At 35.6% G+C, this 18,957-nt stretch overlaps 1 protein-coding gene across 3 annotated transcripts in view; it reads right to left on the bottom strand.

Moving 5' to 3' along the window:
* The window catches only part of GABRG2 (gamma-aminobutyric acid type A receptor subunit gamma2), a 70,941-nt gene that overhangs the window by 20,531 nt on the left and 31,453 nt on the right, over positions 1 to 18,957 (bottom strand). For all 3 annotated transcript variants that reach the window (XM_052772215.1, XM_052772216.1, XM_052772217.1), the window contains exons 5-6: positions 18,620 to 18,702; positions 17,806 to 17,943 (exon numbers count right to left, since the gene is read on the bottom strand). In XM_052772215.1, coding sequence (XP_052628175.1) covers positions 17,806 to 17,943; positions 18,620 to 18,702 — 221 coding nt within the window. The remainder of the gene's footprint in view (positions 1 to 17,805; positions 17,944 to 18,619; positions 18,703 to 18,957) is intronic.

The following is an 18,957-nucleotide window of genomic DNA, read 5'->3' as shown; positions in this document are numbered from 1 at the left end:
TTAATGTAATTATATAATATGTATGAGTTATATTTATACTTATAAGGTAATAATTTTCTTTGGCTTCTCACACAAAAGAAAACTAGAAAATGTTTTATTATTATTATTATGTTTCTTGTGATACTACAAAGTACCAATGTAGGCATGGTCGTACAAAGAAGCAAAATAAAATGAATTCACAAATGCTCCTATTTAAAATCAGAGCTTGTAATCAGTGCTATAAGGATTGGTCTGAAACTTTCTGCATTTTTTTCCAAACACTTCTTTCTTAAAATACAAAGAAAAAACCAAATTTCATTCAGTTTTGTCATGTTCATGTCTTGTCTTGTTTCTGCCAGAAGAAAACAGGCTGTATGCTTTGAAAAAGTTTTTGTACACCATGGAAACAAGGTGACACCTATAGATGATAAGAAAATTCAGAAAATAGAATTTTGGAAAAGAATAAAAACCCTCATGCACTGGCGCTTACAAAAAAATAACAATATTAAAGGTGATATATGCACAAGAGTTAGATTATTTGGTTGTTATTTAGGATTGGATCCCTGCACCTTCCACTGAAAAACTTGCCTATATTCAGAATCTGGCTAACCACTAAACGATATGGGTTCTTCAATGATTATAGTAATTCTGAACTTCCTGATACTCCTGATTCTTACAGGATACCCCTAAGTAGTTGAAGGGTAACCAAATAATTCATTTACTACTTAATTAAAAAGTAAGTGCATAGACCAGGTAGTGATTATGCCACTGAGAGAGACAGTCCACAATTTTCTGTTTCTTTTATCGATGACAGGCACAGCTGGCTGCAATACATAAGTGCATTTTAAACTTCCGTTATTTGCCTCTGTTGAATATTGACTTAAATTACGTAGCAAAAGGTAATTCTGTTGCTTAAAAATTTATGGTTTTATCATAAAGGCTTTCAATGTTGAAAAGGTTGCAGAATTCTGCAGGGAATCCTCCCAATCAGCTTTCCAGTTCTACCTGTTGACATATTAAGTTCTTCAGAAACCTGTTGTTTACTCAGATACACAGGTAGGAAGAGAGGAGGTTCACACACCTTGTTAAAGTGAGTTCTAATGGTAACTTCTTGATTAAGATTTACTAGTACTCGTGTAGGAATTCCAGTGCATATCTTAGTATTCATCTGCCTTAGCAGGTGAACATGTAAATTGGTTACATCAGGAGTTGCTGTTTGAATGAGTCTTGAACATGTCTCTGTATCTTTATCATACATAAGGCGAAAGGAAGAAGGGAGAAGAATAATACATTTTTTGTAACTGTTTGTGAAGTTTTAGTATTCATCAGTCATTTTTATTTTTTATTTACTTGTTTATTAATTATTATTATAATAGTGATTACCATGGTATCTCACTATCTGGATGTAGCAATGTGTGGTCTGTTCGTATACTAGGAAAGTGAGCCCTTTTTATTTTTAAAAAAAAAGCTTTTAAAATATCATAAATCCTACACACAAAAGCTTAGAATGATATTCATGAGAAGAATCCAGAGCTGTATGTAGGTTCACTTGTTTGAGAGTAACTTTTCTTTTGTAAGCATCTAAAATTTATTAGAGCCATACTTTAAAACTGTAACATCTAGGCAAGCCATTTACCTCTAAAACCTGTATTTTTCCAAAGAGAAATGTGGAAGTATTTTGGAGACATTTTGTTCCATATTCTTAAATAAATAAATCCATTATATTGCTGTAAGAGATTGCCAAATTACCTGGAAAAGAGTGCTTCAGAGTTCACTTCTATGACTATTAAAAATAAGATATTCTGAATCATACTTGTGGGTTTTTATAACTTCTTAGAACAATTTTAAATAAAAATATCACAAGCGTATTTGTTTTCCAACTTGAGACGTTCCTCTAGAAAACGCTATTGTGGACTGTTTGAGAAGTAAACAGTATCCTCATTCTCCTGCTACTGGTTTGCCTGAGGACAATGCCCGCTCTGTGTGCGGATTCCATATTCTTTCTGGTTTCTTAAGCATTTTGTCTTGCAGAAGCCAGGTGCAAACCTTCAGCAATGTGCAAATTAATCTTGTTCACAGTCACAGGTAACATATAACAGCAGAAACATCCACTGGCAAAAGTAGGTGTTGCAAAATAGGCTAAGGTGTGATGGGTGAGGAAATGAAATGGAAAAAACTAGCTCTAATAGAGCAGTTATTTATATGCTAAGAAAGGAGATGGCAAATGTGTTTGGGTGTATTTTTAACCTCTTGAGCTTTCTAGGAGGATATTATTGACGTGAGGTAGAAAGTAAAATCAGTGGAGGAAAGAAAAAGTAGCTGTCAAACCCAGAATCTCTGTAGCTATTAGAAGGGGGAAAAATGATTTTTAAAATCAGAGAACAAAAAGAAATAATGGCACTGAAGCCAAAGGAACTAGGTTATGGTTAAAATAGTAAATAAATGTAGAGTTTAAAAAGTAGAAGGTGTCAGAGATAGTGAGAGAGAAAGAGAGAGAGAAACTATGAAAAATGGCAAACAATGTGATGATGTTCTAAAATTATACTGAATACCAAGAGCAAGAGTAAGACAGGCCACAGGCCTGCATGCAACAGGCCTGAAGGGAAGAACAGAGATGAAGAGGATGCTTAGTTTGAAGATCATGTCTCAGAAGAGACAGCTATGAATCATGAATAATTTATAACCAGTATTGCCATTTGAAGTCAAACAGATCAAGCCTAGGATGTAAAAAAATTCTTTAAAGACTACGGATACCATCTTGAAGTTTCAGTTACCAGCTTCACAGGAATAAAGGTAGAGCTTCTAGGTGTATGTAATCACCCTAGTCCAAATCCTACAAGGTATTTAAATGGCTTGCCCTTTTCAAGAGGACACCTTTGAAGAACTATTTATTTCTCAGATAGACATATTCAGGATAAAGTTCACAGCTACTACAAAACAGGTTCCCCTGGGAGCCTCCATTACACGTCGCAGTGTGAATACCATCACATTGTATGTTTTCAGGCCAGGAAGTGCAACCTCTTAATCTTTCCTTAAAAGTGAGGTTATAACACTGTGAATCCCATGGGTTATGTCTTTTTAAGACTTTCCTCTTTTAACATTTGAAAATGTTATGCCCTGGAAAGCTTTTAAAAATGAACTGGCAATTCTGGATCTGAAACACTGTGTGGCATACAGAGAAGGATGCATTTGGAGTCCCACAGGACTGTGATGAGGGAACTGTGGATTGAGCTTTACCACGTAGGCTGGAGTGTACTTTACACATCGGTGATGTAATGTGAAATTGCTGGAAGCTAGTTCTTGGTAAGGTCTCCTCTATTGTTTTTTAGAAGTTAGCTGCTGTGTTTGTAACTCCACAGAGACATATGGCTGCAACTGGTGCTAGGCACCAGAAAAGGTTAATATGCTCAAAAGAGTCATCCGATGCTTTTTGCATTTATCTTTCTTTGGAGGTTGTTATCATAAAAGACTTAAGGGTTGAGATGATAGGTCGGGTGCAGAAATGATGCAGTGGTCATTCATCTCTTGCAGCTGTAGCTTGTTATAGAGATTCTCTATGAGACAAAGTCAGTCATGATGTTAGCTCAGATGCCATAAGAGAGAAGGATACTCAAAACCCAAGAGGCAAAGCAATGAAATTGCACGCAGTAACTTCTTACACCCAACAAAACAATACTCGCTTTGAAGGGGCTCATGAGTTTCCTAGAAGGAATGTGGATATGGAAATGCCATCCAGTTTCCTTCAAGAAACCAACATTCCCACCAGGCAAATGCAGCACTCCTCCTCCAGGGCACTGTGCCCAGCAGCAGGCCTCCCTTCTGGTTCAGCTCTGCTGGCCCCATTCCCTAGCAAGCACTTTGCCGTTCATATGCATATACGGCAGGTGGGAGAGAAAGAGTAGCCAGAGCCAAGAGAGCATTTGAAATACTTCAGTAGAGTGAAAAAGAGAAGTCAGAGGTTTGGTTTTTTGTCATGACTTTCAGTTTTTACTGTGGAAATGACAGCAATGTTCTCAAATTGCATCCCAACAGTTGCCAGCCAGATGAATTTTAAACATTTTATTATTTCCAGAAGTAGAATAAGTTCAAAAGAAGATGACTGATGGTAGTTTTTGAAAAATACTTGTTTTACTGGTGTAGTTTCCTCCCTGTTTCTTGATCCTAACAACTCGGTGTGAACACCTTAGTAAGCAAAGTGAATGTTTGAAAATAAGAACACAGGTGTAAACAAGTTCTCCAAGCATGAAACAATTTACTTGTTGTTTAGTTGTATTATCATGAGCTAGCAACCCTGATCTTGGATTAAAATTCCACTGTCATGGAAATTATATCTAGAAGAAAAAAGAATTTGTATCCCCCAAGTTTGTATTCCCCAAGTAAGTGAATTATAGAATTAGAACTTTGCCATATCAAAAATAATATTCCTTGTTGCCCTTTTCTGAAAGGCTACTTTTTAATTTAAATTTATTTTTATATTGTATTTTAAGTTCTGTGCACAGGTACTACCTGTGGCACTGCATTCAGATAGGCATTAACAATTATCACACATTTGTCTTTGATTTTAACTAGTACAGATGAAATAAAGCTCCCTCATGTAACCAACCTAGTCTGTAGTGTAGGCTCTCTATATAAAGAACTTTAGCTTGGGCTGAATTTCCTCATTTTCAGATGTGCTAGAGTCAAATATTGTTTTAAGAACATTTCTATTTAAAATTTTTGCTCTCAAGTCTGCTAGAGAATCTTCATACAAAAGTTCAGTATATATTAGAAAATTACTATCTCTTTAATTCCAGACACCAATTCCAAACTGTTTATCTGAACTGTCCGTAAAATAATTGCTATTCTTCAACCTAAAAATATCAGGCTGAACAATTCTCAGATTATTTCAGTTGTTTACTGATTTCAGTTTAATTCCCAATATTCGCACTAGGATATTTTGGCTCATAGAGCTTGAGTCCCATCCGGAGGTTGGAATTATAATGGCTTGTGAAATGTAATTAAAAATTAAAAAAATAATGAATAGACCTTTTTTATAAGCCTCGAAACTGGTACTGTTTAAGATTTTGTTAAAACTTAGAGAAGCATATTGCTTTTTATCCTGTTCCTTTAAGAGAAATCAAGGTTATATTATCTCAGGCCCTCCTCGTTTATAATTCTGAAAATACTGATCAATTATAACTATTAAGACAGAAGTTGCAAAGTGTCAAAAAGACAGGTAGAGGGATTTGAGGGACTGTCATATAATGCTACCCTACTGCTTTCCACAACATCATACACTCTTCCTCCCAAGAAAGGTTAAGGCATGAATTTGATTCTTGTTAGACTCCAGAGAAATGACTTAGAGAACACCTGTGGGGACTGCTTCAGCTGCTGAAAAAGCTTAAATTGGCATTTAGATGTTCATTAGACAGCAGGGAATTCTGCCATGAGATGCAAATCTATAAGAAATCAGCCCTTCTGCTCACAGAACTATTCATTTCTCTTACTTAATTCTCCCTAGAAAAAAATCTCTTATCACACCAAGAAACAAAAATCTGTTTTAAACTTTTAAGGACGTGGCACTAGGAATGAGGTGGGCCAGAGAGAAAGAGATAAGAGGTAGAGATTTTTTTCCTCCCAACTCATCAACCTCGTCAGCGCATTATGTTTAGGGAGTATGGTTAATTCTAAAGCTACCTAATGAAGAAGAGGTGGGCACCAAAGCTGGCAAACTTAGCAGGGAAATGTCTGCTTGTGGTTGCTTTTATATTGACTTGTTTCAGAACACAACCTGAGGTAATGATTGCAAGTATAAAATGATTCATCCTCCAGCACAGAATAGGCACTACCACATCTAATGACATGCCAGCTGCATTATCCTAGATCAGCTGGCTGGTAGGAAGTTCGACATCAACAGTCCTAGTCATTACAAGGCCCTGAAATAATGCTACCATGACCGACTGGACTATGTTCTAACACAAATTGCCATACCTCCTGTGGGAGGATACCGTGGTACCTTTCCTCTCTGGGGCACTGGTGGGATTTGCTCTTGGCACATAAAATGAACCAGTTCATGAGTTCAGAGAAATGTCATGTTTCCATATTCCAGTATTCAGAGGGTTGATCTTTTCCTCTTTCGCTTTTCTTTTCTGACTTACAGAGCCATAATGGATTTTTAATATTTGCACTATTCGCTAGTAATAAATTCTCCAGGTGAAATTCTTTGCTTTTCTTGTCAACAGAGATACAGTGTCTCTTTCAGAACTGAAAGATATCATAGATTTTCTATACCTATACTTGAAAGTCTAATTCTTTTTTTCTGCAGTATTGCTAAATCTAGTCATACAGGTTTTGACAATTTTTTTAAAAATAATAATAATAGGAAAAAGAAAAGTAATTTCTTTTCTTCATATTCAATAATATTCTTGCTTTTCCCAGGATGGGAACAAATGGTGAGAGTTATTCAAGAGCTCTTATTTCATAGCTCAGATCCTTAGCATGAGAGCAAACATAGCTGGAGTGATAGTATGCTGTTATGAATTGCCCTGGTTATTGCTTTTGCACTTGTACAACTAAAGTTAAGATATGCAGTTCCAAGCCATTGCTGTTTCACTTGATGATTTTGCAACTGGAGCAATCTAATAGCTCTGTTCCAGACCAGTAATTTGCTACAGTGATATGAGAAAGGAACTTTTGGTGAACTACAAGGATGGTTGGAAATATTCAAACTTGTTTTATTTTGTTTTTAAATAAATGTTACTGGATAACAGCAGAAAATAATCTAAGAAATCACTACCAGTTCTTTATGACTATATGTTTTTTTTTATTTTGCATAACTAGAGAAGGGATGTTAAGTCAGGTCAAATAGTTATTGCTATCTGTAATTTGAATGGACAGGGTGTGAACTCACTTTAGGGTTTTTGGAGTGGGGCAAGTGAAGAGAATTGTTTGGGGTTTTCTTAACCTATACACTCACAGAACAGAAGCAACCTTGGATGACTGACTGTTACCTACACAGTACGACTCTACTTCCTCTTCAAGCTCACACTCTCAAGATTAAAAGAGAAGAAATTGAGCTACAATCAACAAAACCATATTATTTGTGATAGCCAAGTTTTTTCACAATTTTCTCAATTGTTAGAACTATATACAAGAAAGAACAAATAGCAATTTGTTGACTAGTTTCATGATCATTTCTAGTCACTAGCATTAAGACACACAAAGGGTGTTGTGGCACTTTATACATTAAATCTTGAAAAATATTTCAAGATTCTCTTATGTAGGGCATGATACAAGAAAGTATTATTACATAAATTTTATCCTGCAGCTCTTTAGCCTTAATTATGCAGTCTTCTCGGGAGTAGCAAAGAACTCACTTAATAGACTGCATCACTTTTTGAGATAAGTGGTGTATTTATAGCTTCTATAATGTATATCAAAATGAGGACAATTATGCCTGGTTTAAAAAGGCGATGTTAAAACACACGCTATTTACAGTTAAGAATTTGTTTTAACAATAAAAATGAGTGAGTTAATGTTTGTGAAACATAAAATTATAATGACAAATATTTGACCGTTATTACCATGCTTAACATTATGCCACTATATTCTTCTGTGAGAATGTGTTGTCAACTTTATAGGATGGTTTTATGGAATTGTACATAAAATATCTAAAAATGTAAGTGGAACGTTTTATAATCACAAGGCACTGCAGAGAGTTTTAGAAGTTTGTACATACTGTACGCATTTTCATTTAACACCATAGTCTGTTTTCTTTTTGTTTCTCCTGTTTTGTTTGATACAAAAAATTGAAAATCAAAGCTCACTGGGAAGGTATCTTTAAACTTCATGGTGTTAAATTAGTTTAATTTGCTTTTTACATGGGATATTTGGCTGGATTTGAGTATTATTAGCTCCCATCAATGCTGCCTGACTCAGATACTCTTGTTATGCAGACTTCTATGTCTTACTTCCACTCAGCCTTTCAATTATATCTATTCAAATACAGTGACAACCTCCCCCAACAAAACAGCATCTTAGATAAGTAGGTTACTAAAAATGCTATGTAATGACATGAGACTGAGAAGCTAGAAATTGCACTTCCAAACTTAAGGGATTTAACTGTGTAAGAACAGCCTTAGAGGCATATGTTTGTTATTTAGGACATATATGCGCCCCAGGCAAATACAAACTTATTTCAAATGAACTGTTCCTACACTTCATGAACGCTAAGCTGTCATCACCTTCAAACATCAATAATGAATTTGTTTTTCTCCACTGAAAGCGCAGGAAGATGATGAGAAAGGTAAGACCAAGGGAAAAAAAATGTGAAAGAAATTATCTTAAATTCATTGTACTGCAAACATATTTTTGAACACAAAAAGGGTCTAGAAGTGAAACATCAGTGAAGAAGTCGACCATCAGTGCTACACTGATCAATTTACAGGTTACAGAGATTACCTTGTGACTCTACAGCTGAAAGGCTGATGTGCTCAGGAACCTTCCAATTTATCACAGGATTGCTTGAAGTTTAATTATTTAAACAGCACAATAAAACATTTATTTATTTAAATCAATAATTTAAACATACTTATTCACTATGAAGAAAACTCTTCTAAAAAATTGCTTAGTATTCAGAGTTATTTTAATGCTAAAATAATTGTGAATATACATTGTTCTTTAACTACTAAGCCATTGTGTCTAATCCTTTTGAACCACAGATTTCTCACCACAATTCATTATAAGACCTAGCTCCAGTTGCAGAGTGGAATTACAGTGATTTTCTCTTGTGATATTGCAACAGTTTCTGTGAAAGTCAATCAGTGGATGGGGTATGATGATTTCATTACCAAACAGGAATTAAAAAAGGGATTTGGGATGTTAATATGCTTTGTGTCTCAAAGAGTCATCAGTACTTAGGAAAATACATTCATAGGGGCATTAGAGGCATCACAAAAATTTGTATGCTTAGTTAATGCAGGAAAGGTTTTAAGACATAGACACACTTTGTTAATTTCCTGTTTTTTATCATAAAATTAAAAACATTCAAAATGATGTTTTTTCTTTATTTTTAAAGAATTTCAATTTCCTAAAAGATCTAATTATTTTCTTGCTATTAAATGAACAAATATTATGTCTTAAAGCCATTGTTCTGTTATATCCACAAAATTATATTTATTACAAAACCAATCTTGCCTTTAACATCTGTGCTTTTGCAATTACCCTGCATTAGGTTCAGCGGAAATGCTTGTAAGATTCCACGTTATCCCTCATTCTGTGGTTACTTGTATATTAATCCTTTTTATCCTTACTTGACCTTTCTAAAGCTCAGTTTAAATTGTAGCAAGCTGTGCTTTCAGATATGGCAAACCTTCAGAAAGACAAACTCAGAAAAATAAACTTGACCCTCAAGAGTCTTTGTTCAATTGGGAAGTCACACTGGGGTGGGTTGAAAGAGGTTTCAGGCCCCAACAACCCTTTTCTTCAGGGACAGTCATGATTTCACTTTGCTGGGGTGACTCAGTTGACATTGAGTCTAGGAAAAACTGAGAGTACAAAAGGGCTGAATTACTGTCACTGGAATTTTAAGAAAGCCTTTAACCCCTCTCAAAAGATAAAAAATAATCATCAAAGAACTCTTCAACTCTTTATATGATTAGTTAGAAGCAGGTGAACTTGAAGGCCTAAACCTGAAGCTATACAGATAAAACCTGAACGGAAAAGTCAGATTCTTTCAATCTGTAAGAATTTTAAACATATTCATTCCACAGGAATAGTGGGCATTTTTCCTGCCCATTAAACCACAAAGATCTAGCCCATCACTGCAAAAGACATAGGAAAGTTAAGGAGTCTTTGTGCTCTGGATGCTTTTTTGCATTAACACCAAAGCAGTGATGGCCCTTCAATCCTCAGTCACAGCTCCATCGCTACTGCTGTGGCTTGGCGGTTCTCACTGCTTACCATCAAACACTTTCCAAGGAGTCTTACAGCAGCTAGCAACATTATGGAAATGTATTTCACATGGGTGCAACTACACTTGCCACATAAACTGGAAAGATCCTTTTTATTGTGGTCATAACTGAGCATGGAGCAGAAAAACAGGCCAAACCTAGCTATTAATTATATGTCTAACTTGGATCCACAGTCTTTCTTGTTGGATGTCATTTGTTATTAAATTCCCTGTTCCTCAGCCTACACTGTTAAGGTGGCATGGAATTTCCTATTGTTCTGCTGTCACAGGAATGGGTCCATAGTGATTTCAAAAACAGCTACAGACCAGATGACGAACAGAGAGGTGTTTGGATGAATAAAGTGGGAAGGCAACTGCACAGATTTTCTGAGGTCTTTTGGGATGTTGCCAAGGGCTGAAGCAGTCAGTACAGAAGAGACTCAAATGCAGTTGACTCGAGTCCTTCCGAGCCATTGCAGGAGAGGCCTCTGTCCCTCTTGTCTGCAGCTTCTTGTCCAGTTTCTCAGGAAGCCTTCAGCTCGTCCCTGTCATCTTGTCTGCCTCACAGAGATTATACAAGGATAAAAGGTTCTAAGGTGTTCTGATTTTGCAGTTCTGAAAAAGTGCATGTACATAGATCCTGGATGTCTGCATGACAGGGAGGAACCAAAAAGCCTGCTTATGGAATTAATTCATTTATGCAGTCATGTGAATTCATCTATAAATACTCATGTGCCACACAATTAATCAACTTGGATGAGAAAATGTGGAGTATACAACAGGCATGGGAGGGAGTGAATTGTACTACATCTTTAGTCTTTGAAGACATGATCCTGAAACACAGACTAATTATTTTCAATGAACAAACTTTTCAACAGTTATAATTTTAGGAAAAATGCATTAATTGCTATGGTTTGGTGAATAACTGAACAGATATGAGCATCTGGATTGCTTGAGAAAAGCTTGTTATTAATATTTGATAAATGTTTGTTATTCATTATCCTTCAAAAAAATATGCAGGAATAGTTACCTTAGACTAGTTTTATTCCCTGAAAGCAATATCAAACTGTTGTAAGCTACCACCTTAACAAAAATCCCTCCTTCTGCTCACATAATTGTCTGTAACCCTTCATGATGGTGGTGTATGAAAGTTAAATAACTCAACTCCTCTGTGTTTTCTTTCAAATCATTATATGTTGGGTACAGTAATGTTAAACAGTGGTTCATGTGAGTTAAAATAAGGGACAGTTTAAATGGAAAAAAAAAAAAGAATAATTTATAAGCAAAAATATTCCCTGGTGCTCACTTTCTGGACAGGTGATGAGTACTTATATTAGAAGTAGAATCTTAAGATATAGCTATTAAGATATTTTAGAGTTATCTTAAGGATAGTAGCTTAGAGCTGAGGATTTCCTTTGAAGCAGCAAACATAAAAATAGGCCTTTCATTCCATTGTGTCTGCCTACTGCTTTAAATGTTCCACTGTCCTAGAGAGACAGTATTCTTTCAGCAAATATGTTTAAGGTAATAATTTAATATAGCCTTTCAAAAAACAAGGATATTGAGATAAATATCCTCTTAAACCATAAGGAGAACAATAAAGATACACAGAACAATTTAATAGTAGGCTGGGTTTTCTGACTTAAACCTTATGTCATCATTTGCTCCTCTGCAAAGTGGATACAAAGTATGTTTAAATTCTGCCAAAAGCAAAATGCAGGTACTGGTATGTTGTACCTATTCACTAGGTCAAAATCTTCAGACAGGGAATGTTTTCAGTTCTCAGAGGGATCTCCCTGACAATGCCATATGCTGTAGTCAACCCATACTAGAATCTAGAGCTGTGTATGGGGCTGTCAGGTATTTCTAGGCACAGTGGCAATCCACCTATGGCCATTGCTTAATGTCAGGCCTATTTCCCAACACAGATCTTCAAATATGATATGTACCTGCCATATCATATTTTGACTTAATAAAAAAGCATAGGGAGAAGACTCCTGGGTTTTTTGAGCACCGTGAAACCTCTGGGGACTGCGTGCCTGCCACAGTTCAATTCATTACAATACAGCATTAAAATAAAGTATAAAGTCTGCAAATACATCCTCTTCCACAAAGTAATAGCCTTGACCACATTTTCCTGACAAAACAGAAACCAGACCCAGATCTTTTTCTGTGGCTTAATAGAAGAGTAGCAAGATAAATATTTAATTACCTATTTGACACTGTTTATCAATTATGAGCAATACACTGTCTCTACTGCACAGCTCCAATTAGCTCTGTAAAACACAGAACAAGAAGAAAATAAAAAGGAATTTACAGATATTGGCTTACCAGTCTTGTGGATCCTGTGCAGCTTGTTGAACTGCTATTTATTGATTAGTCTTATAATGCCTTTGTATCTAATTAAAAATTCAGGATGGGCTCTGTGAATAAGCAATAGACAATGTCTGGTCTAAAAAAGGAACTACCCAGTCACAGAAATGAACTGGGAATACCAGAAGCTCCATCTGTCCTGAGTAATTACACATTCACAAACTGTTTTGCATAGTATAGTATTTTGTACGTTCAAAAACACTGGAATAGTAAGCAGAAATTCAGTTTGTGTAGTAATTTTATGAAATTCATAGAAACCTATTGATGAAAAGAATTTCAAGATATAAGGTCATCCTTTCCTCCTGGTCTGAGGTATGATTTCATAAAACCTCTGATTTAAGGGTTTCTACAATCTCCCTAAATAGTATGTGCCAGTGCTGATTATTGTTATGTTTAAAAGCAGTATGTTTGTTTTACTCCTTTGATCACTAATTATATTTTCTTCCAGACTAGTTCCATACTTCCAAATATTTCCATAGGCCATATTGTCTAAACCAATTACTTATTACACTCTCCTTCACTCCCCTGTCTTTCTTAAAATGTTGCACTTAAATGTGAACCTTTTTTTTTAATCAAGCAGAATGCAGCAACCATTTGACATCAGTTTTTCACAGAGTAGAACAGTGACTATTTCTTCCAAGTTTACACACAACACTCTGAGTAATGCATCCCAGAAAAGGTGTTTTTTTGTAACAGTATCACATTCTTTATCCTTGTGTGTTTGTGGACTACTACAGCCCCCAGAATTTTTTTTCATAACTACTCATCTTTTTATATTTGTGCATTTGATTATTTCCTTCCTACAATCTTTCACTCTTTATTTAAAGTAACTAATTACCAATTTTGGAATTTTCCTATTTTCCTGTTCCCAAAGTGCAACATGTCCCTGATCAGTGTCATCCACTTGTGCATTATATTTTGCAAATCTTACACTTCTGCATCACTTGTTGCATTGCAGTAACAATCAGAAAAATTAAAGTTTATCTTTCTCGCTAGTCAAATCTGAATTGAGAGGGTTCTCTAGAAAAACTTCCTTGAAATCCCTCCTAAGCAATAGACACCTTTTGTTCTATAATGTGATTCTAGCTAAGCTTTATAATATTTTCATTTTGACATCCAAAAAGTGAAGAACAGCAGCATTTGCTGATATGATTCACAAGTGGTGGACCTGCTGGACTCTTTTCTCACCTAATTGGTTTCTTATTTTTAATCCACAGTGAATATTAAAGGTCAGAAATTAGATATAGAATAGTTTTTAAAGCAAAAAAGAACAACTGACATTCATTTAAATCAAATGTATTGTGCAATACTAAATGAGAATATGGAGGATGGAAAAGTACGTCCTGTGCTAGAGCAGTCATTGTTTGGTTTTCTTCTGTTTATTATTGCTGCTTATTGTATGATACAACTCTCTTTCTTTTTATGATATACAACTCTTTTTATGATATACAACTCTTTTTCTTTTTATTCTAAGCGTCCACTTTCTGACACATTTGCCAGCTAGTTTTACATTTATCCCATGCATAGACCATATGTCTAATAAATCACACACCCTTAAATAACTGAAGACATGGTAAGCGTAATATGAACTCTGAACATGTCAGTAAAGCAACTGGCTTTACTATGCAACCTCAGCATTAGGTTTGAAGTAGGATTTTGTAAATCTGATGCTTTCTTTGTAAGGACTACTCATTGCAGCGTTCATCTGAATTTCAGAAGTTGGTGAATTTTTATTCTCTAGACTTTTCCATTAGTTCATCCTTTTTTATTGGAGAATCTCACCACCATTCAGTGGATGGGGCCTTACACTGTGAGCAAAAAGGTCATACAAAAGAAATGGTAGTTTCTTAATAAATGACCAAAATATGCACTGTTTGACCAGGGATTATGGACATACTTCAATAATACAATAAATCTTAAACCCATCCTAGTTTATAAGTACATGAGGTCAACTGGAGTGGTTTATATAACTTATATGCTATTATGTCCTAACATGCACTTTATTGCAAATAATCTGAACTAAACCACTGCTGATTACACAGCATAGGTTGTAGTGAAAAAGCAAAAAATATATAGAGGTAATATATTATTAAATGTACAGACTATTTAGTCATTTTAATGAAAAGTTCATAGGACAGAAGGTTGAGAGTTAACTTTTCTTAACAGTGCCTGCTATTAATGGATTCTATTAGCTAAGTCATTTCTTACTGCTTGGTCTGTGACTTTTGAAGAAAATTGGAGTCACACGTGAATGTTCAGTTTGGAGAGAAACAAGCTGACAATTCAGGATGACTCACTTCAGATAAGAGAAACAGACAGGATGGTTTGTAATATTCCAGTTGCTTTTTTCTGCTGTTATGGGGATTTGCTAACTGATCAGGCACAGAATTCCGACATCTGGCCTTTCAGTTAATCTTATATTTCTGCAGCACATGCAAAGGAAGAGCAGCAGATAAATGTAGTCACTTCAGCAAGTCTGTCAGATCTTACGAAGCTTGCACTCAAACAATCCTTGTCCTTCTCTGCCCATAACCCAGGCCAGATCTCAAATGTTCAGCTATGGCATGACAGAATAGAGGTAACGGAGTTTGTAATGACCAAGTCTCAGCCATCCTTTCTGATTCTCTTCTCTGCTCCAGTCACCAAGCAAGCATAGCCCTCAGGGACTAGAAAGTGTTAGTCACTGGGAGGCATGAAGCTGGAAACAAGAGTTTGTTTTGAAATGGAGTAAATGCAGGTATGGAAAGTTTATTCCAGTTTCAAATGCCTTAACACTACTCCCAGGCTCCTTCTGTTCTGTAACTGTTCAATCTCATATTCTCTAATTTCCCCGTCTTGTGTTTAGGTTTCTCTGGTTTCTGTCATCATATAAATTTAGTTTTAGGGAAGAGTTCTTGGAAGTGTAGTATAGTCATCTCCCCAACATCTCATTAATCTTTCCATTGCCTCCTCCACTGTACCTCAGCTCATATCCCCACTGAAGCATTGGCAGTGGTACAGTCATTAGTTTGTACCTAAATTCTACTATATACAGCACTGCAATTAGTTGCATAAAGTCTCAAGACTTATTTTGGCTATATGGGCATTCAAATACCTACTTGTGTAGTCAGGCTGCACATAGGTTGCTAATAAATCTAGAAGCTTGGAATATTTTTCTTGTCTTTTCTTTTGGGGAAACTTATTGAAAATGTGTGCTTGTAAGAGAGTAATTATAGGTAGAGTATGGGTCTGGCTGAGAAATATTGGACTTAATGTAGCTCCCAGCATGATAATAAGGCACTTAAGTAAGCAATGAACACTCTTTAGGCTCTGCCAGCTTTAGCAAAATATTTGTAGGAGATAGACCAGATTCATGATAATCCTTATTTTGTTGTTGTTGGGGTTTTTTTCCCACCTTCTAATTATTTAGATACTGCACCTAGATCAAAATCAAATCTAATTTTCTTGCATATCTGTGGTTATAAAAACAAGAGGAGCAAGGAAAATCAAACATAAGATAACTGCAGCAGCAGAAATATATACACAGGACTTTTCCGCAAATTTTTATACTCAGCAGGTCTTTGAAAGCAGCTCAGCAGGCTGAGTAGCTTTCCTGAATATTTCTTCTTAGGAATCAGGTGATGACTAGAGTGACTCTGCTGCTTTAAAGTGGATGCTAGCTGCTAATTACTTTTTTTTTTTTTTAAGTAAATTAAAAGGGCTGGTGTGTGTCGTCATATTAAAAACTACTGATGCAACATTATGGTAGAAATTCAGGTGACTACTACAAGCTTGAATGGCTATCCCCTGAAAAAAAAAGGTTTTCTTTACATGGGAAAGTATATTAGTATATTTTGCTTTCTGTGTTTTACTGTTTGTCTCCCAGTATGTACTTTCTTCACATTAGCAGAACATTAGAGCATGCTTTTGATTCACCAGTGCAAGATGCACTGAATCAGTGGATCTGAAGCTTGTAGCATGTTAGGATTTTATTACTTTCTATCTCTGGCCAAAAAAAGTTTATTGGAGAATGACTCAAGCGGAAAAGGAAAGAAAAAGAGCAAATAAAAGAAACTTGACCTAAGACTGAAATAAAGTTAGTTTTCAACCTAGGCAGGATGGGACCTTAGACCATGCTTGGGCACACTGCTGCCTTTTGTGCTTTATCTGTTACGGGGGCAGTCTGAGGTGAGATGTACTGCTGTTTATATTTTTGCTTTGAGAGCAATTCCACCATGTCATGTATAATGGTGGTTATTAGCAGCTATGGCTTGCACACACGCTGCTCTCTTGTCCTCTTTTGCATCTTTATTTTTATTTTCCTGGGAAAAAGAGAAAGGTCAAATGCTTTCTTGAATACCTGACTAAATATCTTCCTCAGCTAAAATGGCAGAAGATGCCATAAGGCAAATGTGGCTACAGCTGGGAGGCTTCATTCCATTTTTGCCCTGCTCATGAGACTAAACATGTCATCGGTGCTTAATGTCCAGTGATTCAGGAGTTGGAACTTGAATTAATTCTCAACCTCTTTGTTTGCACTCCAGTGTAATGCACTGCAGGCTCCTCTCAACACTAGCGTATCTCACTCTCCTTTTTAATATAACAGCAATGCTGACCTTTTAGAAAGAAAATGGATGGGGATATTTCTGAGGTCAGAATTAACACAGATGTCTGAATTTAAATCAATGTATTTGCCAGAACAATAAAATAAGGTAAAAATAAAAAGCAACTTGAAAAAAAAACCTGCTTTCATTTCACTGTTCTTTTTGAAAGTAAGAAATCAAAGACAAGGGATATCATGCACATACAAGAATATTAATATGCCATTCCTCTTTACATCCTTTCTCATATTCACTGATTTTCTTTCCACTGAGAAATAAAACAATATATATATCTAGAAGAATGTATTTTCCTGCTTAGTTAGTAGGGTTAAAATTGCTATTTTTATTAAACACTGAGTAGTTCCTCATTTATCATTTTAAATTCCATTACTTGTTTCCAAGGAGATAGAAATATGCAGGAAAATCATCTGAGACTCTGATTTGTAAGGCTGTTCTCTTTAATGAGAGTTGAATATGCCCGGTTTTAAGGAACAAAATAAACTTGGAGCTGCTGTAGTAAAGAGGTTGGGACTTCAAATTTCATTTCTGTACAGGCCTACTTTCTGCTTCTGGAAGTTGGAATGGGATTGTAAAATATTCAAATCAGTATCAGATTATCATTTATTGGCTCAGCTGTGCTGTTTTCTACACTGAAGCAGGATAGGAAGTTCCCTTGCCCACTCACCCCTTGTAGTAGTGACTTTCTTCTGACAGTTCTAGGTATTTCTTGGAGGACAAGAATGGACAGGAGGCAACAATTTATTTTTCTTTCTGTAAGAAGTTCTTCAGAAATACTAAAGCCTAGATGGTTCCATAGGTATTTAAAAGCCTGTAATTGTTCAGTGAAGTGCCAATGTTAAGTTCTAATCAGAGATATCTTTCTTTTTTTCTTTCTGTTAATAAAATCCTAAGTGAATCTGAGGGTAAACAGATCAGTTGTCTTACCTGAAGTAGTCTTCACCACCTCAGTTGTATTTCTTAATCCTGTAAAGGAGAACTGGTAAAGCCTCCAGGACCTGGTGTCTCCCACCTCCACTGAGCTGCGCTTCCATTGGTAAATGATCTCTTCTCTTGGGTAGCCATCTTATTGCAATGGAAAATACAGAATGCTTTGTTTCACAGTCATTGCTAGAATGTTAGTGTACTTTGGGGAGTAAAAATACTATTTTCTGTTTCTGGAAAAAACTGGAGAAGCATATTGCAAGTAAATTATAGATATGTTTTTTTTAAGTTACTTAGTAGTGCCTTTTACTTAATGTCACATTTTATTTTATTTATTATAAATTAAAATAGCACTTGAGATAAATTTTTCAAAAATCAATTTTCCACTTTTGTGGACCCAATAGGATACAATTTTACCCATCCTTCAATTATGGCCAAAAAGTCTGCAGCTGGACCAGGAATTCACACCTTGATCTCACTGCAAAATGCCAAACTCTTGACTCCAACTATTGCAATAGTAAAACATGCATGCGCAGAGAGAAAGTATCAGGTCATGAGAACTTGATGCTGAAAGTAAAAATTTCTACTGTCATGCTAAGATATAGGCATAAATTAATCACATAGGACCCAGAAATTGTATCATTTTTTATATAGCATTCCTCAATTATATTTGTGAACATATCTGACTCACGTACTTGAAAATAAGGTCAAAATAAAACTGAAAACCTTTGGACTATGTCTTGTTAAGAACATGATAATTTTATAAGTGGTGTTCAGTGTGGGTCAGAAAAGGGATATTTCTAAGCATATTACTTACAGCTTGAAAATTCCAGGGGGCAGGAATGGGCATCCATTGGGAAGTTGTGTAACTGTAGCTGACACTCAGCATCAATTGTCAGCCTGAGAAGAAAGAGATCAGGATATACAGAACACACTTGAGAAGTTTGTCCTGAAAGCTACATCATGGCAAGCAAAATGAGATTCTTAATAATATGGAACCTGACTATGAAATATGCAAGTATCTTTATATATATATATATATATATATAAAGCAAAAGTAAACTGTTGGTATGTATGTATTACTTTGGATATTCCAAGCATAGGAAGGCATCAGGGTTACTGATAAGCAGTGTTTCTTTTTTGGCTACATAGATT

The sequence above is a fragment of the Harpia harpyja genome, chromosome 20 (genome assembly GCF_026419915.1).
Source record: "Harpia harpyja isolate bHarHar1 chromosome 20, bHarHar1 primary haplotype, whole genome shotgun sequence".
Taxonomy (NCBI): Eukaryota; Metazoa; Chordata; class Aves; order Accipitriformes; family Accipitridae; genus Harpia; species Harpia harpyja.
The sequence above is the reverse complement of the archived record's forward strand: the minus strand, read 5'-3'. Positions and strand labels throughout refer to the sequence as shown.